Below are 24,725 nucleotides of genomic sequence, written 5' to 3' on the forward strand. Positions count from 1 at the left end.
AGTGAGGGTTCGGCCAAAAAAAAAATATGTACATTTTTTAAAATGAGTAGGGTTCTAATGGTTTCAATAATGTGTTGATGCTTTCTTTCAGCAAGAACATTTTCTTTGGGGGGGGGGGGGGGTTGACATGATTACAGATGGCAATGGACCTAGGGGAAACGGGGATTCGTCTGAACCTGCCGCATTTGGGGCAGGGATGGAGGACATGAAACAGGAAATGGACCGGCGATGGAGGTGAAAATCAAAACATGTGCGGGGATAGAGGCGGGGGTGGACTTACTCTTTACCCAACCCCGTCTGGCACCACCCATGATCCTATTATTAAAATTACTAATATAACCTTAATATTTTATAAAATTACACTTAGTGTCCCAGACCGAGCCTTCGGAATGGGGCATGTGTAGTGCGAAGCTCTACTGAGTGGAAAATGCATAGAGTGTAGAAACATGTGGTATGTGTTGGCTTGATCGGTGACGTGCAGTAGTAGCATGGCATGCGATATGCAACGATATTGTCGTTGGTGCGACGATGTGTGGCGGCATAAACATGGAGCATTGTTTGGTTAAGCAATGTCAGTGGATCAGATGATGTTGCCTTTGGATATTTGGTTAAGGACCTCTTGACTTGGAAGAGTTTCCCACGCATAGCATTTAGACGCAGGGGGTGCGTGTGGGTTAAGGCTAATTCTCCCAGGGATCACCTTAGGTGATTTCAACCGAGTATGGTGACTCGGGGCTTGGCGAGTGAATGCCTAGGCGCCGACGAACAAGTCTCGGTGGTGCTCTTCGCTATGGTGTTCAATCATCAGTTGGTCTTCGGACTAGGGGCCGCAAGGTTTGTGCCTTCAGTGGCGAGGTTTTGTTGTAGCGTGCGCATGGAGTCGCAATATGATCCATGGCACGCGATGTTGAGGCAGTCTATGCACTGTTTGGAAGTGATAGCTGGTATGAGATGGCTATTCACGAAGTACATGGACCAAGTAGAATATGCATTTGGAGATACGCTTGACCAGCTTTCGCTAGGCAGTTGTGCACGAGGTGGTGCGCAGGACCAATAAAATGATTCAGCACATGAAAAAGTGTTGGTGCGCGGCCTTTGGCCGTTAGACCGGCCAGACTAGGCAGCCTAGTGTGTCGCAGATTTGCGAAAAATTTCACACTCGTGACACTTAGATCCCTTGTATATATATATATATATATATATATTAGTTTTCTAACCAAGTCACCGTGACCGTCTCTCTCTCTTCCACGACCCCTTTCTCACCTCTCTTCTTCCTCTAACAAGTATAACCCAGTGGCGGTAGCAACGGAAGTTGGCAGGAGGCAGAAGACGACAAGATCACTTAGCCCTAGTGACGAGGGGAACCTAGGTCGTGCAGAGGTACGCCCCTATCCGCAAAGACCCCTAACGCCACTACGCCCCAACCTCCTCCTCTTCCTCCTCCCCTACCACATTAATTACGCTACTAAGCATATGGCATGAGGGCTCGAGTTTTATTTTTTCCTTGTTTGCTCCGTTTCTGGGGTTTTGGGGTGGTGGGGGTGGGGTCGCAGAAATGCTTAAAAATGGGGGAAGGGATCTTGAGGTGTCACCGGTGTGGTTGAAGTGGTGGTGGTCTTCTAGGACGTGGATGGAGAGGATGATATCCTTCCAAACCTCAGGCCTAGGGGAGGGGATGGGGATTTTACCCGTGGGGTGGGGCTGGAATTCCAAAGTCCCCCCCCCCCCCGCCACGAGAATGAGCCAGGGATAGAGGGCAAAGTTTTGAGACGGGGAAGGGGTGGAGAGCTTGTCCCCCGCACCCACCCCGATCCACTGCCATCCCTAGGCATGATCTTTGATAAGAAATTCCATTTTATTTTAAATTCATTTGACATGAATTTTCCCCTCGAATCAAAACGAAAAGTAGAAATGCTTGCTTGAAATTGATTCTTGATCAAATTATAAAAAAATTGAAAACATAAGAAAACTTTCAACTTAAGCCTAAAAAAATAAATGCACATATATCTAGTAAATTCATCTATAAATGCTCAAGACAACTAGCACAAGGGAGAACTTTAGCAAAATAACATAAATAATCAGTCAAGAATGTCTGACAGCCAATTATAGAACCTTACCACCAAATACTATGAGAAAAAGCTCTAAAAGAAAAAGGGAGATCCACATAACAAAGATAAACAAAAAATTATGTGTGCGACATAGTATCTTACCATTGCTACCAAGGAAAGTAGCACCCAGAAGTTCTCTGATCTTGAAAATACTGATGGACTGACCTAAGGCTTTGATGGTCAAAATAGAAGATGCTTCCTGATGCTCTTGCAACTTCTCTAAAAGTTTCACCTTCTGATTAAATGATAAAGCATGCAGAATTCTTTCCACATCAGATACAAAGCAAGAAAGATGACCAAACCTAAAATTAAAAAAAAAAATCATTAATCTGTGAAGTTAGTCATCTCCTATATGTCGGTGAAAATAAAAACTAGTACTCAATGAAGAGAACCGCTCCAAATGATGATCAGAAGCATTTTAACATATTATTTGAATAATTAATTATGAGAAACCCACCTAAAATGATCGGGAATATTGTATTGACACATAATTCAACAGTTAACTATTAATGAGTAATCCTAAGGAAAGAGGTATCATGTACCACATATGCTAGCATGAGGCATAAAGGAAGATGTTTTGTTAGCAGAAGGATCAATCATGAGCACAGTTATAAGTTGACCAATAATATCATGTGTTTGAGAGAAAGGTTCCATTAGGGTTGCAGAGGTACCAATTCACAAGCAAAGTAGTTAAGGCATTTTCAGAGTTTTGAATTTGTTTATGATAAATCATGGTATGCAGATGACTGGTAGATGAGAGGATCGCATTGCAATAATCATTTAAAAAATTAAAATTAAAAAGCCTGTGAATCTTAAGAAGTTTCTTTGCATGAAATTTACAGAGATAACGGCATCAAGTTAACAAACATATGCAGTAGTCATGGGATAATGTTAACCACACAATTCCTCAGACAATAAGAACATCATCTTTCAAATGATTCCAACATTGAGAGCAGATAACTTATCCAAAAGCTACGAGTATGATAGGCTTATGGTACAAACCTTGATAAGGCTACACATATTTTACATTGTCAATCACATATTACATTGTATGCCTTGGCCAACTAGTATTCATATGGAAACCATAAAACGGAAATATGAGACACATGAAACAGTTTTGTCTAATAGTACAGTTTACCACAAGAAAACTTATCTTGCATGGGAATTAGATTTTGATTAGACAACATAATTAGCACAACATAATTATTAATCCTAACCAGTCACACCAAACAAATTTGCAGCAATAAAACAATCCCAATATACTGCCATCATTTTGGATTCATGTACATGTGCAGAGATCTTCTTCATAGAACAACTCACAACAGTAGGGCCATGCAACTGTCTACTACACGCATTAGCCCATAAGAATTGCATCACAACCATCTAACTAACCATATAAACAGAACACAAAAGTGTGATAGCTACTGAAATACACCTGTAAAAGTACTCCAAGATATTCTCCATTAGCTTTCCATCATCAGTCTTTTGATATAGCTGCCTTCGTCTTTGTATTTCAAGACTTGCCAAGTAAGGGCATCTTATATCATTTGCATTGATAGACTGTAAATTTTGGACAAAAGATAGGGAACTTGAAAGGCGTGAATCAATCTGCAAGTCAATCATTCATCAAAATTCAGTTTGTTGAAATACGTATGTGCATAAAAATTACAGTGTAGGTGATGGCGGTTTCATGGACTAATATCAAGCACATGCTTATGCAACACCTAGGGCATGCATGCAAGGTCGAGAACAAGGGAAAAAGACTGGATGTGTGTGCAGATTTTCCAGTTTGCAATGCATAACTAGTTGGAATTATAAAAAGTCATAATTCTATGTCATAATCGCATATTACAAATAAGGGCACACTTTCATTATTGACTGCATGGATAGCAAAACATACAGGGAGATTCTCTAAGAATCCCTAACTATAAAAACATTTTTTAATTTCTTGTGGTAGTAGCAGTAACACACAAGGATTCAAAATCCAGATCAATAAAGTTGCTGTATCTTAGCTAAGTGCCGCACGGTTCAAACACCACAAGGGCCATCCTCCAATTTGCCTTTGAGAAGGGGGAAAAGCAAAAATGGACAAGAAAAGCAAGTGTAGCACTTCAGTTTGTCATCCAGAAAAAAGGGAATAAAGGGAAAATGGTTAAGAAAAACATGTGCAGCCATTTCATGGTGTTGGGTAGTATGAGTGATATCAAGCGGATTTCTGGAAAAGTGGGTACGGAGATAATTACTGTTAGAACTCGTTAATATGTGTAACAGGGGCATTATTGTCCCATTTGTATTTTATTATAAGTTGTACTTTATTATTTGTGTCATGGGAATTATTGTAATTTGCCCCAATCAATAATATAAAAGAGGAGACGTCCCATACTGGGTATGACCTCCATTATCCCAGGTATGCATCCCGACGTCACAGTTCTTACATGGTAACAGAGCAGGTCCAGGTAAGTTTCATCAGATCGTGATATTCTTCCTTTCTCTCAAAAAAAAAATTCCCTCAACCTTTTTGTTTCTCTTTTTTCTTCCTATTTCTTTTCACTATCATTTTTTTTTCTTTTGTCCTTTCTTTGATCATATTTTTTATCAGATCTGATTAAAAGGTATTTTACATCCCTTTTTTTCATCAGATCTGTACCAGATCTGATTTCTTTACTCAGATCTGATTTCCTTTCATCAGATCTGTAACAGATCTGAGTTCTTTCATCAGACCTTAATCAGATCTGGTTTTGTCTCCTTCATCCTACCCTTAAAAGGTATAGATCTACATCAGATCTAACCTTTTGCTCTGAAGTGCATACCAGATCTGAACCCTATTTTTTTTTCTTGAAATCTACCTTTGTGTTTTTCTCTCTTTGTCACATCTATATCAGATCTGCATCTGTTTGCTAGAATCTATTCAAAAAAAAAAAGGAAAGATGTCTTTAAAAGTATAGATCTACATCAGATCTAACCTCACCCTCCAAGTACACATCAGATTTGGACTCTCAGGCTATCTCGTTTTTAACAGGCAAAAAAAAGATGTACGGATTGCCTGATTCTGTTTTTCTGATTCCTGCAAACAGATTGTCCTTTTCTGCTGATTCCTATATTATTTTTTGATTTATGGCTTCTTCCAATACCCTCACCTCTTCATTTCTAAACCAACTTGTGTAACGACCCCAATTGACCCCTCGTAAAAATAGTGAATTTTTTTTTAAACAATTGCGGAAACACACCCAAGGATATGGGGCATCACAGATTTAATATATCAAACCATAAAGCAAACTATGCATTGAATCAAACGATGAATAATTCAAATGTCAAATAGTCTAGAATAGCAAAAATCGTTTATCTTCGTAGAGCCACCATGTTAGAAAACCAGAAATGAGTCACAGAGCTCATAGTCTCTAGCCAGCTAGTAAGGACATCACTGAGCATCCGTGACTGTAAAACAGTTTTAAGAAAACAGGTAAGAACCGAAGACCTTTGTACGAATTTCTTTAAAAATCCAAATAGCAAAGAAAATAGCATAAACAAATTCAAGCATAAATTTCAAAGGAATATCACAACTATTAACTTACAACACAATCAACTTACCATTCAAGCATTTAAATAAGATATCATGTAGAATCAAATATTATGCAAAGTCAAATATGCATAAATGCATGAACTAGTGATGAACAGTAATTATGCATGATTCAATACACATGCATGAATAAGTTATTAAGTTATTTACCAGAGTTTCTTTTACATGCATGACCCTATTAAATGCATACAAATTTAATTTTCACTTTTCCTTAAACCTGCGGATACTCAAAACGGGCATAAATTCTCGAAGTCTAAATTAGGTTTTCAGTTGTAGCTTAACACACAATTTGTATTTTATTACTAGGTTTCACACGTGTTCTTCGACCGATAGCAGGAATCAACGTCATCCATCGGAACATTAGAAATCAACATCTAATGTCAAGACATTAGGGAAATCAACATTCACTGACGCTACTTTTTTGGTATACCAATAACTACAACTGAGTCAAAAACACCCCCAAGCAAAGTGGTTGAATCTCCCTAAAACCATGGTCGGAAGGTGAACCACCATATCGGGTTCAGAGGCACAAACGCACACAGAGTTTTAGTATCCTCATGGTCATCCAAGTCCGTCATCCAAGATTCTCACACTGTAGAAGCGACATCAAGGAAGAGATTAATTACATTGTTTGGTATTTTTTACCTTTTCAAATAAATTTCAAGTTCTTTAAACAATAACCGTTTTGCAAATCAATATACAAAACCAATTTCAGACCCTGGCCCACACAATTTAACAATACAATTAATTTTGAAAAAAACCATTAGATTTTTAAAAATAAATTTTGCAATGCATAAATAAAATCAACATTTGGAGCAACACATGCTCTTAGCCTACATGGCCCGCAGTGGTTCAGATCTGATCACCAACACATCTCAAAAGTGATTTATGCATCTTTGCAAAATTTCAGTAAACATGCAATACACTCATTGTTTCCAACATGTTCACAACGCGCATTCAAACACACAAATGAATGCACATGAAGCCAAACGCGTACGCATGCAAACAAATGCTTGCATAACACATTATCATGATCAATTTCATACATAAATATCCAAACGTGCATATGATCACATTTATGCAAACATCAAATAAATTTCATATTCATGTGTATGATATGCACAATCGCAAGTTGATCAAATCAAAATCATGTTCGTGTATCATTTCAGAAAGAATGCATACATCAATCTTAAACGTGTACATGATCAAATTCATGTACTAAATCAACAATGCAGAAATATTTTATCAAGCCAACAACTGGGGCTAATCTATGTACATGATTAAATTCATGTACATGAGTCGACCAATGCTGAAAAATATATATTTCCAGCATACTGGTTAATCCATGTACATGATTATAATCATGTACATAGGTCGGCCAGACCATAAGAAACCATGTGTACAGCAAGAACATGTTGGCTACACTCTTACATGAATACAAAATCAATAGAATTGTAACATATAATTTTCTAGAGATGCATGAAGATATAATTCGACTAAAAGGAAATCAAAACATCACATTCAATTGCATGTGCATGCAGCTGGACAGATCTAAATCAAACACAAATAATCATATATTTGGCAGATCTAGTCCAAATCGGTGCACCTAAACTTGACGAATCTGACCAGATCTGCATGTAGATAAACTCAGCAGGTCTGATGAGATTTGTGCACTATTGAAACTTGACATATCTCATCAGATTTGCGCACTAATGAAACTCAACAGATCTAATCAGATTTGCGCACTAAGTAAACTCGGTAGATCTTATCAGATTTACGCACTAATGAAACTCGACAGGTCTAATCAGATCTGCATACATATGACACTCGGAATATCTAATCAGATCTGCATACGTATGGCACTCGGCAGGTCTGGACCAAATCTGCCTGAGTATCCACTCAGCAGATCTGAACCAGTTATGCATGTTCAAAAGCATAGCATATCTAAATCAAAGTGTATATTTCAAATGCTTAATTCCAGATTTATGAATATTCTAGATCCCTTATTTAATTTAATATTCTAGAGAATATTTCAGAGGGTATCGCCCCCTGTGTATAATTGTTTAGCTATACACTGCCGGTTCCAAGCCCGGATGAAGGAGGAGGGTTACGGTAGGCCACTGACAGCCAGCATAAAAACTTAGTTACACCCTATGAATATGAACCAATATGAGAATTTCGTTGGGGTGTTCCCTACTGAGCGACGTGTTGTACTCTATAGGCCTGGAGGCAGTGATAAATGGGCAAGGGTTGCTAGGTCGTCGCCCAGAAGCGACGCGTCACACCGACGCCCGAGTGTGGTGTCAAATAGGCAAGGGTTCCCTCACTTTGTTGGACGGGTGGGTGTAAAGAAGATAGTTCAAAACCATAAAATTAGGTTAGCCACTTGGAACATAGTGTCTTTAACTGGTAAGTTGGTAGAGTTAGTAGATGTTATGTGTAGGAGAAAGATGGATATTTTATGTCTACAAGATACCAAATGGGTAGGTGAGAAAGCAAAAGTGATAGAACCTTTGGGATATAAGATTTGGTATACAGGAATAAATAGGAATAGGAATAGAATAGGGATTGTTATTAGTCGTGAGTTTATAGATAATGTAGTTGAGGTCCGTAGGAAGGGTGATAAGATTTTACTTATTAAATTAGTATTAAGTACGGATATTATTAATATTAGTAGTGTTTATGCACCTCAAGTAGGTTTAGATGATTCCATTAAGCGTCAATTTTGGAAAGATTTAGATGGAGTAGTACAAGGGATATCTTATGGAGAAAAGTTTTTCATTGGCGGTGACCTTAATGGACATGTAGGCATTAGTAGGGATGGATTTGAGAGTATCCATGGAGGTTATGGTATAGGAGAAAGTAACAAAAGTGGAGAAAGGATTTTAGATTTTGGTTTGTCCTATGATAGGATCTTAGCAAACACTTGGTTTAGGAAAAGGGAGTCTCACCTAGTAACATTTAAAAGTGGGGTTAATACGAGTCAGATAGATTTGTTCCTACTTAGAAAGAGAGATAGGGGTTGTTGCATCGATTGTAAGGTTATACCGGGAGAAAGTGTAGCTACACAACATAGAGTCTTAATTTTAGATCTTAGAATTAGAAAATGCCGCAAAAGGGATAGACATAGGATAGATTCTAGAATTAAGTGGTGGGCACTGAAAGGAGCTAAACAAGGAATGTTTATAGAGCAGGTAGTTAAGGAAGCTGATTGGTGTCTCGAGGAGAATTCAGAATCAATGTGGAATAAGATAGCAAGTGGCATGAGAAAGGTGGCTAAGGAGGTATTGGGTGAGTCTAAAGGTAGTGCACTGCTAGGTAAGGATACATCATGGTGGAACGATGATATCAAATTAGCTATTAAGGTTAAAAGAGAGTGTTATAGAAATCTAAGTAAGAGTCGTGATAATACGAATTTGGAGAAGTATATGATAGCAAAGAAAAAAGCTAAAAAAGTAGTTCGAAACGCGAGGGATACGGTATATAAGGAGGTTTATGACGAGTTGGATACCAAAGAGGGCGAGAAGGATATTTATAGGCTTGCAAAGATGAGAGATAGGAAATTGAGGGATCTGGGTATGGTTAGATGTATCAAAGATGAAACACAAAGGGTTTTAGTCAAAGATGAGGAGATTAAGGAGAGATAGAAAGATTATTTTGATAAGCTAATCTTGGAGACTTCTCCATTCCTTTTCATGAGATGAATCGTGACTTCATGCGCAAGATTCAAAAGAAAGAAATTGCAGAGGATTTGAAGAAAATGAAATCAAGAAGGGCATTTGGCCGAGATAATATACCTATCGAGGCTTGAAAATGCTTGGGTGAGAAAGGTTTAGAATGGTTGACAAATCTTTTTAACAAGATTTGGCGGACAAATAAGATGCCCAATGAGTGGAGGAAGAGTACTTTGGTGCCTCTATATAAGAATAAGGGTGATAGACAAGATTGCACAAACTATCGTGGTATAAAACTCACGAGTTATACTATGAAACTTTAGGAGATGGTGATTGAGTATAGGTTGAGGAAGGTTGTCATGATATCGGAGAATCAATTTGGTTTTATGCCTGGAAGATCAACTATGGAAGCTATACATCTTCTTAAACAACTTATTGAGAGATATAAAGAGAGGAACAAAGATTTGCATATGGTTTTTATTGATTTGGAGAAGGCATACGATAGAGTACCTAGGGATGTTCTCTGGTGGACAATAATGAAGAAAGGTGTTTCTCTAGTACATTAGTATAATTAAAGATATGTACGAAGGAGTAGTAACCAATGTCCGCACTTGTGGAGGGGTGACAATCAATTTTCCTATAACAGTTGGGTTACATCAAGGATCTGCATTAAGCCATTTCCTATTTGCTATAGTGATGGATGAGCTTACGAGATCAATTCAAGAAAATGTGTTGTGGTGTATGTTGTTTGTTGATGATATTGTTTTGATTGATGAGTCTAGAGCGGGGGTTAATGCTAAGTTAGAACTATGGAGACAAACATTGGAAGCAAGAGGTTTTAAGTTGAGTAAGAGTAAGACAGAATATATGGAATGTCGGTTTAGTAAGCAACGAAGTAGTGATGGGAGTGTAGTGAAGCTTGGTGAGCAAGAAATACCAGTGGATGACTGTTTCAAATATTTGGGATCTATCATTCAAAAGTATGGAGAAATTGATGGAGATGTAAATCATTGGATAAAGGTTGGGTGGATGAAATGGAAAAGTGCAACTAGAGTGTTGTGCGATCGCAGAATGTCATTGTGGTTGAAGGAAAAGTTTTATAAGACGACAATTAGGCTGTGTTACTACATAGTACGGAATGTTGGGCTGCCAAGAGACATCATATTCAAAAAATGAGTGTAGCTGAGATGCATATGCTTAGATGGATGTGTGAAAATACAATAAAAGATAAGATTCGAAACGAGGAGATACGTAAGAAGGTAGGCGTTGCATCCATTGAAAATAAGATGAGAGAGAATCGTTTACGGTGGTTTGGACATATTCGGCGAAGGCTTAATGATGCCCAAGTTAGAAGGATGGAGAAATGGGAAAATATATTAGTTAAAAGAGGTCGGGGTAGGCCTAAGAAGACTTGGATGGAGATGATAAGAAAGGATACGAATGCTTTGAACCTCACCGAGGACATGGCATTGGATAGAAATGATTGAAGGAGAAGGATTCATGTGGAAGACCCAGAATGATTTTCTTTTTTTGTTCATATTGTCGACCCCAATTGTTTTGGGATAAAGGCGTAGTTGTTGTTGTTGTTGTTTGTTGTTGTTGTATTGCCCCTTTGTGGAACACCTCTATGAGGGTAGAGTTCTACCCCACGTAGAACTCTACCTTATCCAATTTAAAGTTGAATTTAAAGTTTTAAATTGGCCATGGATGGATTTTAGATCCAGATCAGGATCCAAGACCCAAATCCATATAAATCCTACTTGGACCAGATCCTAGTCAATATGGGTCTTAGACTGGATCCAGAACCATATTAACTTAGATCAAACAGATCAGACCCAGTTCAATCCAAAGTTAAAAATAGTGGGCAATCATTTTTGAAAAAAATGTAATTTTTGGGCCAAATATAATCCAATTTCGAAAAACAGGCCGCCAATGCGATCAGTATTCCGAGGCGCATCTAACGATGTTCTTACCTGAATTTCGCCTTCAAATTTTGCCTAAATTTAACCTGAATTTCGCTTGAATTAAAAGGTTAAAAACAAAAAAATTCTCAATTCATAATTAGCTCAACTAGGTCTTGTCAGTGGGCTCTGTGCCACGCCTAGACCCGGCTAATGTCACTTATACCATATCTATTTTATCATGATTTTATCAATTTAATTAAATATATAATTTAAAATTTATATTTTTTGAATTTAAAAATCATGAAAAAATACACCATATTACATCTCTACCCCCTTAAAAGAATTTTATCCACAAAATTAAAAACGTACCTAATAAATGTGGGTAGTGGTTAAGCATATCGTCTTTGAGCTCCCAAGTGCACTCGTCTAATCTGTGATGCTGCCAACGCACCTTCACAAACGGGATTGTCTCGCAGCCTCAGCAACAACCTCGCCGTCCTCGTCCTCTCCATCTCCATGAGGTCTCCACACAACCTGTACAATCGAGATTGTGGTTTAGATATATAAATAATTATTCATACAAAATGCTGAATTCGATAACGATTTGTACTAAGGAAGACAAAATGTTGAATGTGATGATTACTTAAGAATGTTAAACATTACAATGATTTACGCTAATAAAAGTTAAATGCAAATATGATAACAATTTGTACTAAGAAATACAAAATCGTAAAGCGATGATTACTTAAGAATGCTAAACATTACAATGATTTACAATAATGAAAGTTAGATGCAAATGCGATAACGATTTGTACTAAGGAAGACAAAATACTGAATGCGATGATTACTTAAGAACGCTAAACATTACAATGATTTACACTAATGAAAGTTAGATGCACATGCGATAACGATTTGTACTAAGAAATACAAAATCCTAAAGTGATGATTACTTAAGAATGCTAAACATTACAACGATTTACACTAATGAAAGTTAGATGCAAATGCGATAACATTTTGTAATAAGGAAGATAAAATCCTAAAGCGATGATTACTTAAGAATGTTAAACATTATAACGATTTACGCTAATGAAAGTTAGATGGTAAGGAGATAACGATTTGTACTAAGACAAAATCCTAAAGTGATGATTATTTAAGAATGCTAAACATTACAACGATTTACGCTAATGAAAGTTAGATGCAAATGTGATAACGATTTGTACTAAGGAAGACAAAATCCTAAAGCAATGATTACTTAAGAATGCTAAACATTATAAAGATTTACGCTAATAAAAGTTAGATGCTAAGGAGATAACGATTTGTACTAAGGAAGACAAAATTTTAAAGCGATGATTACTTAAGAATGCTAAACATTACAACGATTTACGCTAATGAAAGTTAGATGCTAAGGAGATAATGACTTGTACTAAGGAAATAACGAGTTGTAATGTTTAGCATTCTTAAGTAATCATCGTTTTATGATTTTGTCTTCCTTAGTACAAATCGTTATCGTCTTAGCATCTAACTGTCATTAGCATAAATCGTTGTAATGTTTAGCATTCTTAAGTAATCATCGCTTTAGGATTTTGTCTTCCTTAGTACAAATTGTTATCTCCTTAGCATCTAAGTTTCATTAGCATAAATCGTTGTAATGTTTAGTATTCTTAAGTAATCATCGCTTTAGGATTTTGTCTTCCTTATTACAAATTGTTATCGTATTTGCCTCTAACTTTCATTAGCGTAAATTGTTGTAATGTTTAGCATTCTTAAGTAATCATCGCTTTAGGATTTTGTATGCCTTAGTACAAATCGTTATCGCATGTACATCTAACTTTCATTAACGTAAATCATTGTAATGTTTAGCATTCTTAAGTAATCATCGCATTCAGCATTTTGTCTTCCTTAGTACAAATCGTTATCGCATTTGCATCTAACTTTCATTAGCATAAATCGTTGTAATGTTTAGCATTCTTAAGTAATCATCGCTTTAGGATTTTGTATTCCTTAGTACAAATCGTTATCGCAATTGCATCTAACTTTCATTAGCGTAAATCGTTGTAATGTTTAACATTCTTAAGTAATCATTGCATTCAGCATTTTGTCTTTCTTAGTACAAATCGTTATCGCATTTGCATCTAACTTTCATTTGCGTAAATCGTTGTAATGTTTAGCATTCTTAAGTAATCATCGTTTTACGATTTTGTATTCCTTAGTACAAATTGTTATCACATTTGCATCTAACTTTTATTAGAGTAAATTGTTGTAATGTTTAGCATTCTTAAATAATCATCACATTCAGCATTTTGTCTTCCTTAGTATAAATCGTTATCGCATTCAGCATTTTTCATGAATAATTATTTGTATATCTAAACCACAATCTCGATTGTACAGGTTGTGTGGAGACCTTATGTGGATGGGGAGGACGAGGACGATGAGGTTGTTGCCAACACACCCCCACATTAGTCCCAATGTTTTATTGCATGTTTTGCAAATTAGACCCTGTAAACGTGATTTCTATACTTTTTTAGTGGAAACCATGCATTAGATTAGAGAAATTTTAAGTTTATATTTATTCACAAAGGAATTTAAACACCATGACTCATATTGCATCTAAATTTACAACACATTTGCAACGATTCAATCAAAAGCATGTTTTCTACTAAACAGGCAATGATAAACAAATTTGCATATTCAGATTAAGTAAAAACCACCTGTAACATTGAAAACTAAGACTGTTCATTCTTTTTATCCACAAGCTGTTAGGAGGAACTACACACACAGAATTGGTCCCTATTAAAGAGTTCAGACATGGATGGCTTAATGAATCATTTACTTTTTTAATTGTTTTCTTTTTCTTTTTCACGTCAGCTCTCAATTTTTACTGTACAGTTTATATTGAAATGTGAACCATTGACTTTTAGATTATTCTAAAAATGTTCATTAATAAAAATTTCCTTTTTCACTAAATAAACTAGATCGATCACATTTGTAGGGACTGATTCACAAAACATGCTAAACATTGAAAACTAAATCGTCCATTCATTCTTCATTTCTAAATTGGCTATCAGAAAAGCATACATGGATATATATATTTAGGCACAAGATTATTGGGGAAAATACTAAATTTTACTACAAAAAGGCGCCAATAGATTATCTGTTTCTAACATGTCCTTTTGCTTATTGTGTCAACAGAAAAATCACTCAAAACCATATTACCCAAAACTCCAGAAGAAAAGATATGAATTTTCAAATCAATGCTAAACATTATCGGCAAAATAATAAATTTTAATGTGAAAAGAACCAACAAAAACTTGGTGGATGTCTTATGTGTCATGTCACCCAAGCAAGCCACTCAAAGCATATTTCCAAATGTTCTACTGTATTGTTTACAACCAGGTTGTATCACATCCCCTCTACCCATAGCGTAGAGGATCACAAAATGTAAATCAAAGGGACAAGGAAGCACCAGTTCATTTGTCAAATTAGTTGAATTGCACAGTTCATTATTTCCATATTCTTGGCAATGGAAATCACCATCTGTATTATCCTCCAGCAAGCAGTCTAGATAACGCAAGAAAGATTCCCAATCATCAGGGCTGCAGAACAAAAGAAACATCAGGGAGCAATTCAAAAAGAAATAAATACATAAAGCAAGTCACACTGGTACAAGTAAAAAAGTAATGATGAGTTTACTGTTTCAAATGAAAAACTACACAAAAGATAATTTCATTTTTTGTTGCTACTCAACTTGGACAAGAACTTATGACAGTTGAACATGTTTCAAACAAGAACCCAGAAATTATAATGGTAGAAGATATAAATTCTAGTAAACATAGAAGGAATCACAGCTAAAATGCCAGAGATGCCAATGGCAAAGAGATAAAAGGCTACCACGCAAGGTTAGTGAAAAACATCGCATGCCCATATACATTTATTTATGTATACATTTATATATATATATATATATGTGTGTGTGTGTGTGTGTGTGTGCGTGTTTGTAAATACATATACGAACATTAGTAGCTCCTGAACAGTTTTATGTCCTGAATGTCCTAAACGCTTTTAGAAAACATAGTTCCAGGTGCTTTTTGCTTAATTCATATCTTTAGATGTGCTTATCATTGCTTATTTATGAAAACCATATTATGGATCAAATCAATTTAACTAGAAAAATTGATTTTTAAGTCACCAGGTTTTCATGCAAAATGAGGCGTTGATTTTGATCACAGTAGCAACACAAGTATGAAAAATGCATAATTTAATACAAGTTTTCCACTACGTATGCTATAGAGAGTACATCTATAACTTCAGATGAAGTAAATATGCAAAACTTTGCTCTTTGAAGCTATTTAGAATGATTTAGGAGATAAGATTGTTCAGGAACTACTCTCTCTCTCTCTCTCTCTCTCTCTCTCTCTCTCTCTCTCTCTCTCTCTCTCTCTATATATATATATATATATATATATATATATATATATATATATATATATATATATATATATATATAGAGAGAGAGAGAGAGAGAGAGAGAGACATATAATTTATGTATTTATCTATTCATATAAACAGATATACAAATATATACACATGCCTTTGAGGAAAATATTGGCTATACTCTAGAATAACGTACCAGTAGAAACAGAAACTGCAAGCTTCATTTGATTAATCTAGCCCCACAAATGTGTCCAGTGTGGTACATTTCAATGTTGTAAATATCGTATGATATGCTATGATACTTATCGCATCTATTGGGTGTTCACACAGCCGTATCTCGATATGGGTGTGTATCCTACGATGCACTCCTTTATCTTACGATACACTCTGATACAGGGTGTATCTTAAGATACACTATAAATGCAGTTTTAGTGCACTCATATCAAAAAAAAAATCCCTTAGTTCATATTCTTCCCTAAAGAGCTTAAGAGTGATTTAGAGAGATTTTTTTTGAAAAAAAACAAAGATAATGATGATGATGATACTCATGGTTGATGTTATCTAATTCATTTTTGTTTGAATTTTGGAAAATTTTGGTTATGTAAAATTTTCAATAACTGAAAAATATCCTTTATGATTTTTTTTGTTTATGTAAACACATTGGGCCCAGTGGGTACAGGTTACGATACAATACATTTTTTACAACCTTGGTACATTTATTAGGAAGCACAATTTGGATTGAGTGGTTTCGCTGTAAACACTTTTTTTACAACCACAAAATCTAATATATTCTAGACCATTGACTTTTGAAGACCTTTAAAAAATCTGCTCACATAATGCTAGCAGACAATCTAAAACATATTTTGACTAAATAGTACATGTAGATCATATCCATAGGGCTTGATGTGCAAATAAAACAAAAAAATGTGAAAAAATTGATCATTTCTACTATAGAGTATGGCACAGACGAGTGTACCACATATTTTCCTATAAATATAGACGTACACAAATACATACATAAATTCATATACACAGATACACATGTATATGGAAAAGGGTATATATTTACTGCAGTAAATTGTACCTACAAATCTACTTAGAATCTCACAATACAAGCCGTTTTAACTAAATATAACATCGTAAATGTGTTCAACATGGTTGATTTAGTGAGAATCGACCCTTTGATCATGTTTTTGATGAAAAAAAACATGTTCTTTGAGTCTGGAAAAATTAACACATTCATAGCCATCAATTTTTAGATCGCTGGGGAAACCTGTACACAAATCGTATTCTGACTATCCAAAAGCCATTCCCCAGCAAGAAAAACATACAGATCTCTATGGTGTTAAATGTAAAAAAGAAAAATGGTGCACCCTATATATATATAGACACTACTTATAAAGAAACGATGAGGGCATTAGGAGCCAAAAATTAGTTGTAATGTAACATTTTAAAATTGACAAAGGGAAGTGGTTTGGGTTGAATGCAATTTACTAAATTGTTTTTTAATAGGAGTACCCATATCATGCAACATTATGTACAAAGGCAAGATCAGTTTTGTGAATTTTTAATGTCATTTACTAAATTGGTTGTGGTATTAATGTATTTTAATAGAGAGAGCCCGGCCCGATATGTTATCGGGTCGGGCTTGGGTCGAAGCCCGAGTCGGGCGCTTATGGGGACCATTAAACTCAATAACGGGTCACATAATCGGTCATGTTTCATTAAATCCACAACCCAATCCTGTTAAGATTTTAGTGGCATGTGTTGAAGTAGTAGAAGGTTCTTCCTTTTATAGCTAATGGAGAGCCCTCCACTTTCTTCAACTCATCGATATGGGACTATTCACCCCTAAGGCATTAATGTAAAGTCACATTTAATAAGTATATTGATATTAATTTCTTCTTTCTCTCTCATATAAAAGCATATTCTCTCTATCTCAAAAAAAGAAAGAGAAAAATCACCTTTAATAAAGTCACATTTAATAAGTACATTACTATTAATATGATTTTTGACTTTTTAAGCATAATATTGAAAACAAATGCAGGTTGGATTAGTCCCATATCGATCAGCGAGGAAAGGAAGACCTTTCCAAACCTATAAATAGAGTCTGGTTGGAATATACAAGCCTGGGTTTTGGGGGTCTTGGGTTATTTTGCTCTGCCCCGACCCAACCTGTTTTCTTATTCGATAGGTCATGTCAGGGTACTGATACCCGTGCCCGACCCGACAATTGTCAGGTCGAGCTCTCGGCAGACTGACATTTGTTTTGGGCATGTCGGGCCCTAATAGGGTCCGAATCAGGCAGTCCCAGCCCGGTCCAATGTCCACCCCTAGCTGCAACCTTTTTCAATTAGGCAAATTTGGTATTTGGTTGTTTTCTATCAAACAATTTCCATGTCTGCCAACTAAACGAATCAAAATGAAATTTGCCATAAAACAGTTAAACATCTAATATTGCAACAACTAAGGTCCTTGGAGCAAAGCACATTGCTTTTTCTCTCATTCATTTCAGGATATGTTATACATATAAGCAATGAGTACATGAATACATACCAAGACTCCAAAACTTTTTTGAAGGTTTCAGCGGCAGCCACATGTTCACAGGCGCGAGAATGTAGCCTCCCCTGTCAGCTTAAAGTCAAACAAATATGAACGCTGAAGTTACAACAGCAAGAACTGCATGTCGGCAGTTAAAGCTTTTTCTAAGCAACATTTTATGATTGTCAGCACAAATATGACAGCAGATTCAATCAGAGCCATGCATTTGAGGTGAACATGGTTCAACTAGCTGCACGCTAACTGAGCCATGTAGCGAGTATAATGTTCTAGAAACTAGAAAGATGTCATCTGCATGTCCAGGTTGCATCATAATTCTAAAAGGCCCACATAATGTATCACAGAAGTGCAGTGGAAGACATACAAATGCACTGTCTTCTAATCATATCCATACCATGGTTAGAAAAATTGATAGATAGCTGTCACAGACTTGGAGATTTTCAGATTAATAGAGGTGCTTGAACAAAAGAAATCCTTATAGTAGAAAATGATGCTGCAAGGAATATCCGAGCTTGTGACCCTGCGACGTAGTTTTCTTTGTTGTCTTCAAGGACAGTTTCTTATGGGTTTCTGATAAATTATTGGTTATTTAGCGAAGTCAGCAACTTTGGTTTTCTATAAATCATTATGGTATTATTCTGCAGGTTTATGCACTTGGTGTATCATATTATCAGCTCCAGCAAGATGCATTGCATTTGTTAATCATGGTTTAAACTTTCAATATTGCAGGTAAACACTTCATCTGTGTTTAAGGAAAGTAAAACCCAATTTAGCATAGCTCCTTTGGGATAAACATTTGTTTCTTTTTTATGATGTTCTCCATGTTATTTTATGGTGTCATACAACTGTCTAAAGAATGATGTAGGTTAAGGGTCAGAATGGAAATTGTATTAACGCCCAAAGACCAAGGCTATAGCATATGTTATTATTTCATTTTTATGCCGGACTAGATGTTTCAACATAGTCCAGACCTATGTCACAGGGACTCGGCAAACCGGGTGCGGGTGCAGCACCCAGTGCGGTCAACCCAACCCTGGGTGCGTTGACCGCACCCAGGGTTATTTGTGTTCAATTTTTATATTAAAAAAATTCTTATGGGGGGCACTGCCCCCGCTGAACCTGCAGTGGGACCCGCGCCGGGGGGAGCCCCCGGACCCCCCTGTCTGCAAGGGCAAAAACTCTGAATGAGGCTCCACAACTCATCAGCTCAACCTCTTCCCTACACAAATTATATATATATATATATATTTATTTATTTATTTATTTATTTATTTATTTTGCCGCACCCCCGCACCCGCACCCATGTGACATAGGTCCAGACCATATTCACGCATGTATCTGTTTGCTGCTGGTCCTGCCTTAAACCTCTTCTTACAATCATTAGCCTTATGTTTAATTTTAACTCATTTGCACCCTAAAACATTTTCATTTTGCAGCCTTTCAACAATCTCCTACGTGTTACAGATATGAAGTGCAATTTTTTCCTCATCCATGGCTTCAGTCTGCTTATGATGTCTGCTTGCTTAGAGGTAATTTGTAAGTTCTTTTATCTCCTGCAATGTTGTGATGTAACTTTGACATTCAATACTAAAGGTTTCATAACTGAACAGTGGATCAGGTGCCTTTCTCTATTCAAGCTTATTGTGAATGATACTTTTTTTGGAATTGAGAATCATTCAATGAATTATTTAGCATATGTTCACTTGCAACCTATCATCTTCTCTAATATAGTTGTTCATAAATCTTTTGTTCAAGTTGTTCTTCAGGCTTATCTTTTAAAAACTAACATGATAGACAAGATCTGTATTTTGGGCAGTACAAACAGTTAAAATTGAGCTGACCTATACCTGTTAGATTTTAGAGATGACTAAGCATTTGATGGTTAGACTAAACTGCATGCTAAGAGTCCCAAGCATGGCATGACCAACCTCTAGGAATATAAACTTCTGGATACGTGAGAAAAAGGGCCCAACAAAAATGGCAGGCATACTGCAACAACAGGATATAAGCATCTATAAAGAAAACGGCATAGACTAACCACAGCAGTTTTACAGGATCTTTTCCAGTGGCTTGTTTTCAAAAGAATGACATCCTATTAACTACTAGAATCCTTAGCTCCACCATAAAAAAGATCAACATACTAAATATTCATAACAGGTGAGGATGATGACACCAATCATCACTATAATTAAAGAGAGAGATTCAAGAATTTACCTGTATCTTTAGCTTGTCAACTTCAATAACAAGAAGAGAACCTAACTTTCCAGAGAGGACCTCCAAAGCTGCTCTGTATTTCCCCTGATCTTCCAAAATTGATATATATACAAGAAGTGCTGAAAATATAACAAATAGGTATTACAGTGAGCTGAAGATAGTTCTGCACCTATTATAAGCTGTCGAATGGAGAATGAAGAAAGCACCTTCAGGTTCATGCAAACTATGTGAAGCAATATGCTTTTTAAGCAAAGCCTCAGCCAGCGGCAGCAGTTTTTGTCCTCCATCGCCACAGAAAACCTGGAAGACAGGAACCTCAGAAAATCTACTTCTAGTTACACACAATGAAAGTATGTTCATGGATGACACTTATTTAATCACCAGCTGCTATCTTACAATAAAATGAATATAAAAACATGCATATTCATGAAGTTGTATGTTAATTATGACACTTATAAACATGGCCAAATAAAAATGAACCGCATAATATATATGTACAAATGTTTAAGATAATCAAGTTCAGATCATGCATACAATAATTAGTTACATTATTCCTTTTTATTTTGCATGAGATGGCATGCTACGAGCTAATTAACAACTCAGTTCTTCATATAAGTTCAGTCACAGTTCAAAACTTGAGGTCAGAACCAAGCAAAGTGAACCCACAGGAATGTGCTTCAACATTTGGGAATAAATAGTTCCAGAGTTGTGGGACACAGTTTCTGAAAAGACCTTAACAACAAAGAATGCATGATTGATGCAAGGCTAATGCAGTGGTGTGTGTCTACTTAGGAAATCTGAATAAGTGTAAAGAGGGAAGCACCATCTCCAAGAAAGGAAACATTGCAACAGATGTGGAAAAAGAAAGAGCACTTGATAGTTTCCACCTATAGGATGATGATCAATCCTTATAAGTGAACTCTAGTGTTCAAAAAGCCTGGGCACCTTTCAGAAAATCTATGGTATTGATCCTGGGAGAACCAAGTCAAGCTGAATTAAGCATGAAACAGAATGAACACATAATTTATTTTGTACTCGTTTTTTGACAAGAAGAAATTTTATTGATCAGCGAATAAATACAGCAAAGATGATGAGGTTATCATCAAAGTTCATGAGTTATCATTAATGCCTGTCACAGGGACACGCCATTTTGGCAGTGTGTCCCTGGTGACACGACCAGACACATGTGGATTATCACGGACATTGGCATGTACAGACATTGTTTAAATAGTATTTTATTATTTTTAATACTTTTTCATATTATTTCAATAAAAATGCATTTTTTAATATTAAATTATCAAAAAATATAGTTTTTATTGATTAAAAAAAAATTGTGTTGTGTCCTACTTCTCAAAAAAAATTGAATTCGTGAGTCGAACCCACATCATGCGTCCTCATGTTAATGTGACTTTGTGACAGATTAATGTTGGTTCCCAGCCTAAGGGTACCAATCCAATCGATATTGAGTTCTTCCCAAACAACTCTAGCACAAGATAGGATGTCCTGCTGTATTCTGCAATGAGCGGATTGGATATATACAGATTGATTGTTCAATGTATGGCCACTCCTTTCCAACCACACTTCCCACCAAGCAGACACCACCCAAAAATCTCAAAATACGTCCCCATTTTTTAGATTTCCTTAAAGTGTCAGGTCCCATGAGGAGGTCTCTAAAACATGGTTTTCATTGTACATGTAGATCCAGGCAAGCCAATCTGAAGATTGTAAGGAACATACATAATAACATACAAGCAAGATGAATTGTTGATTCCACTTTGCACCCACACATCACACATTGTTTGGCTATGTGAACCCACATCTTTTGATGACATCTAGGGTATGTATCCTCCGAGCTACCAATAACCATGCAAAAAGCTAATTTGTTTTGTTCTAGACTGCGCTATTTGTTACTTTAGAACCATTTGCTTCAGTTTAACAGCCATCCAACTCAAGCTGACCAACACATGCCTTGTCAAGCATACATTCATAAAATATGTTGAGACTTATGTATGATATGTATATTACCATCCTTGTGTGCTGCCCCTTTTTTGTATTTATATGTACATAGCATTCTTTTCAGGGGTATTTTAGTACTTTTTAAAGTAGTGTAGAGTCAACAGTTTTTGTCATGTATTGGGGGTAGAGGGGGGTTCCCTTATATGGTTGTATTCTTCTCATTTCAGGTGTAATGAAGTTTATTGTTGTTTTTGCTCCTCTTTCACTATTGTTGTTTCAGTCTTGATATGGTATTAGAGCCATTTCAGACCTTGAGAGAATGATTTTATTGATCATCTGGAAGGGAAATAAGAGAAGAAACTTCATTTTTTTGTCATTGGGGGGCATGCCTCATTTTTTTATGTGCCTCATGTGTGGACACATGACCAATGTGGCAGATGAAACACATGGGTACGATGCAAGTCAACTAACGAGTAACGTTGATGGCCCGACAAGGTATGCCTTATATAATTGGATTAAACATTTAACATCATTCATAAAGAGAATGCATATTAAATTCTCGTTTACATGCAAAAGTTATCCATCCTCCCAAAGCTTTGATGATGTGTTGAATGCATGAGATGAAGATGATGATGAAGAAGTTTATGCTGACGAAGATGATAGGAATGTGCAAAATGCAACTCAAAGCATGTGGTATGATTATATGATAAGTACGAACATCTTGTGTTATGACACATCATGAAAATTCTCAACATGGTTAATGTTTTACAAGAATGTGGTATGTGGATTTTGCAATGAAGCGTATTATAGAGCATTTTAATTGCTAGTCCCTGAGCTGATCAAAAAATGGATCAATGCTCGGAAGAGTGCGAGGAAGCATGTGTTTTTTCATCTGCAATCGGGTTGACAACAGTCAGCGCCAGTGTTGTGAAAAGCGTTGAGGCGTAGCGAGGCGCTCCACCAAAATCTGAGGCGAGGCGTAAGCCTCGAGGCGTAAAGCGTAATCCTCAAAGTTTTTTTTTTAAAACTTAAAAAAAATATAAAAAATATCTAAAATTATAAAAAAATAAAAAAAAAACTTTATTGATGAAGCAACAACCAACAGGAAATAAAAAATCTCAAATAAATACTGAAAAAATATGAGATTAACATGTAAGAGTAACATTAATGCAACAACTTAATCTATGTAAGTATCTAAAAAATAAAACATGGGCATTCATTAAATTAAAAATCGTTTCACTTTCTACAGCTGCATGCTTTCTTGAATTAAAAAAATAGAAAAATTTAAAAAAAAAGATGAACATCGTCCATCTGCGCATGAACTGCAGCATAGAATATCAGTAAGCATCCTTGTGGACAAAAAACAAACGAATTAGTCTTTTCTAAAAAAATCAAAACTGTCATGGACTGGAACTTAACACATAGATCACTTTCTGTCAATGTGCTTAATATAAAAATTCAAAAATGTCATTAGGCTTAATACATCGATATCCTGCTATGGAACTTAACATAAATAAATTTTTGTCAATATCCTTAATACAAAAATTCATCAAAACCGAAAACATGCAATCAATCAAATAAATCTAAGTTGAAAAATGAAATCCTATGTAATCAACATAGAACACTTTGTTTGCTGGGACCCAAGAATGCCGAATGCCAAATGCCAAATATAAGAATACACGAGAATTGTTTGTTGAAGTGTGCTACTCTTGGTTCTTTCTTATACCAGGTCTTTCTGACCCAGTTTAAACAAATTGAAAATTTGAAATATTATGAACTGTATTTTGCAGCTGTTGTTACTTCAGAAATAAGTCTGACACGTTAGAGGAAGCTGAGAGAGCAATGCTGGAGACATATTGTGAGAGAGCAGATGTAAAAGATGGGCAGACAATTCTGGATATTGGGTGTGGCTGGGGATCTCTTTCTATATACATTGCTCAAAAATACAATAATACCCATGTCACTGGAATTTGTAATTCTGAATTGATGTAGGCCTTCATTTGGTATGGTGTTATCGAATTCTGAATTGTTGGCTCTAAAGTCGCTAAAATAAGACACTCGATATCCCATGATCATACAATTCCTTGAGTATTTCGGCATATTTTCATAAATGGGGGAAAGAAAAAAGCGACAAGCCAAACGCACATCAAAAAGCTGAAATTTTTAAAAAGCTAATAAGAAAGTATCTTTGTTCCCTTCTTACTAAGTCAGAACGAACGAAGGAGCGAAATTTCCTGGAAAACCCAAAGAATGCAACTAAGAATGACCATATAAACCAAACAGAACAACGAAGTTTCCATAG

General features: G+C 36.0%; 1 protein-coding gene across 3 annotated transcripts in view; it reads right to left on the minus strand.

Moving 5' to 3' along the window:
* Nucleotides 1-24,725, minus strand: part of LOC149820895 (Tetratricopeptide repeat (TPR)-like superfamily protein) — a 166,983-nt gene that overhangs the window by 132,557 nt on the left and 9,701 nt on the right. For all 3 annotated transcript variants that reach the window (XR_016426348.1, XM_089981702.1, XM_089981703.1), the window contains exons 5-10: nucleotides 20,674-20,767; nucleotides 20,468-20,586; nucleotides 18,251-18,321; nucleotides 14,727-14,856; nucleotides 3,544-3,716; nucleotides 2,211-2,410 (exon numbers count right to left, since the gene is read on the minus strand). Coding sequence is in view for 2 of the 3 variants with exons in the window: in XM_089981702.1 (XP_089837828.1) it covers nucleotides 2,211-2,410; nucleotides 3,544-3,716; nucleotides 14,727-14,856; nucleotides 18,251-18,321; nucleotides 20,468-20,586; nucleotides 20,674-20,767 (787 nt within the window). In the remaining variant the exon portion in view is untranslated. The remainder of the gene's footprint in view (nucleotides 1-2,210; nucleotides 2,411-3,543; nucleotides 3,717-14,726; nucleotides 14,857-18,250; nucleotides 18,322-20,467; nucleotides 20,587-20,673; nucleotides 20,768-24,725) is intronic.

The sequence above is a fragment of the Nuphar pumila genome, chromosome 12, assembly GCF_984573655.1.
Source record: "Nuphar pumila chromosome 12, dmNupPumi1.hap1.1, whole genome shotgun sequence".
Classification (NCBI taxonomy): Eukaryota; Viridiplantae; Streptophyta; class Magnoliopsida; order Nymphaeales; family Nymphaeaceae; genus Nuphar; species Nuphar pumila.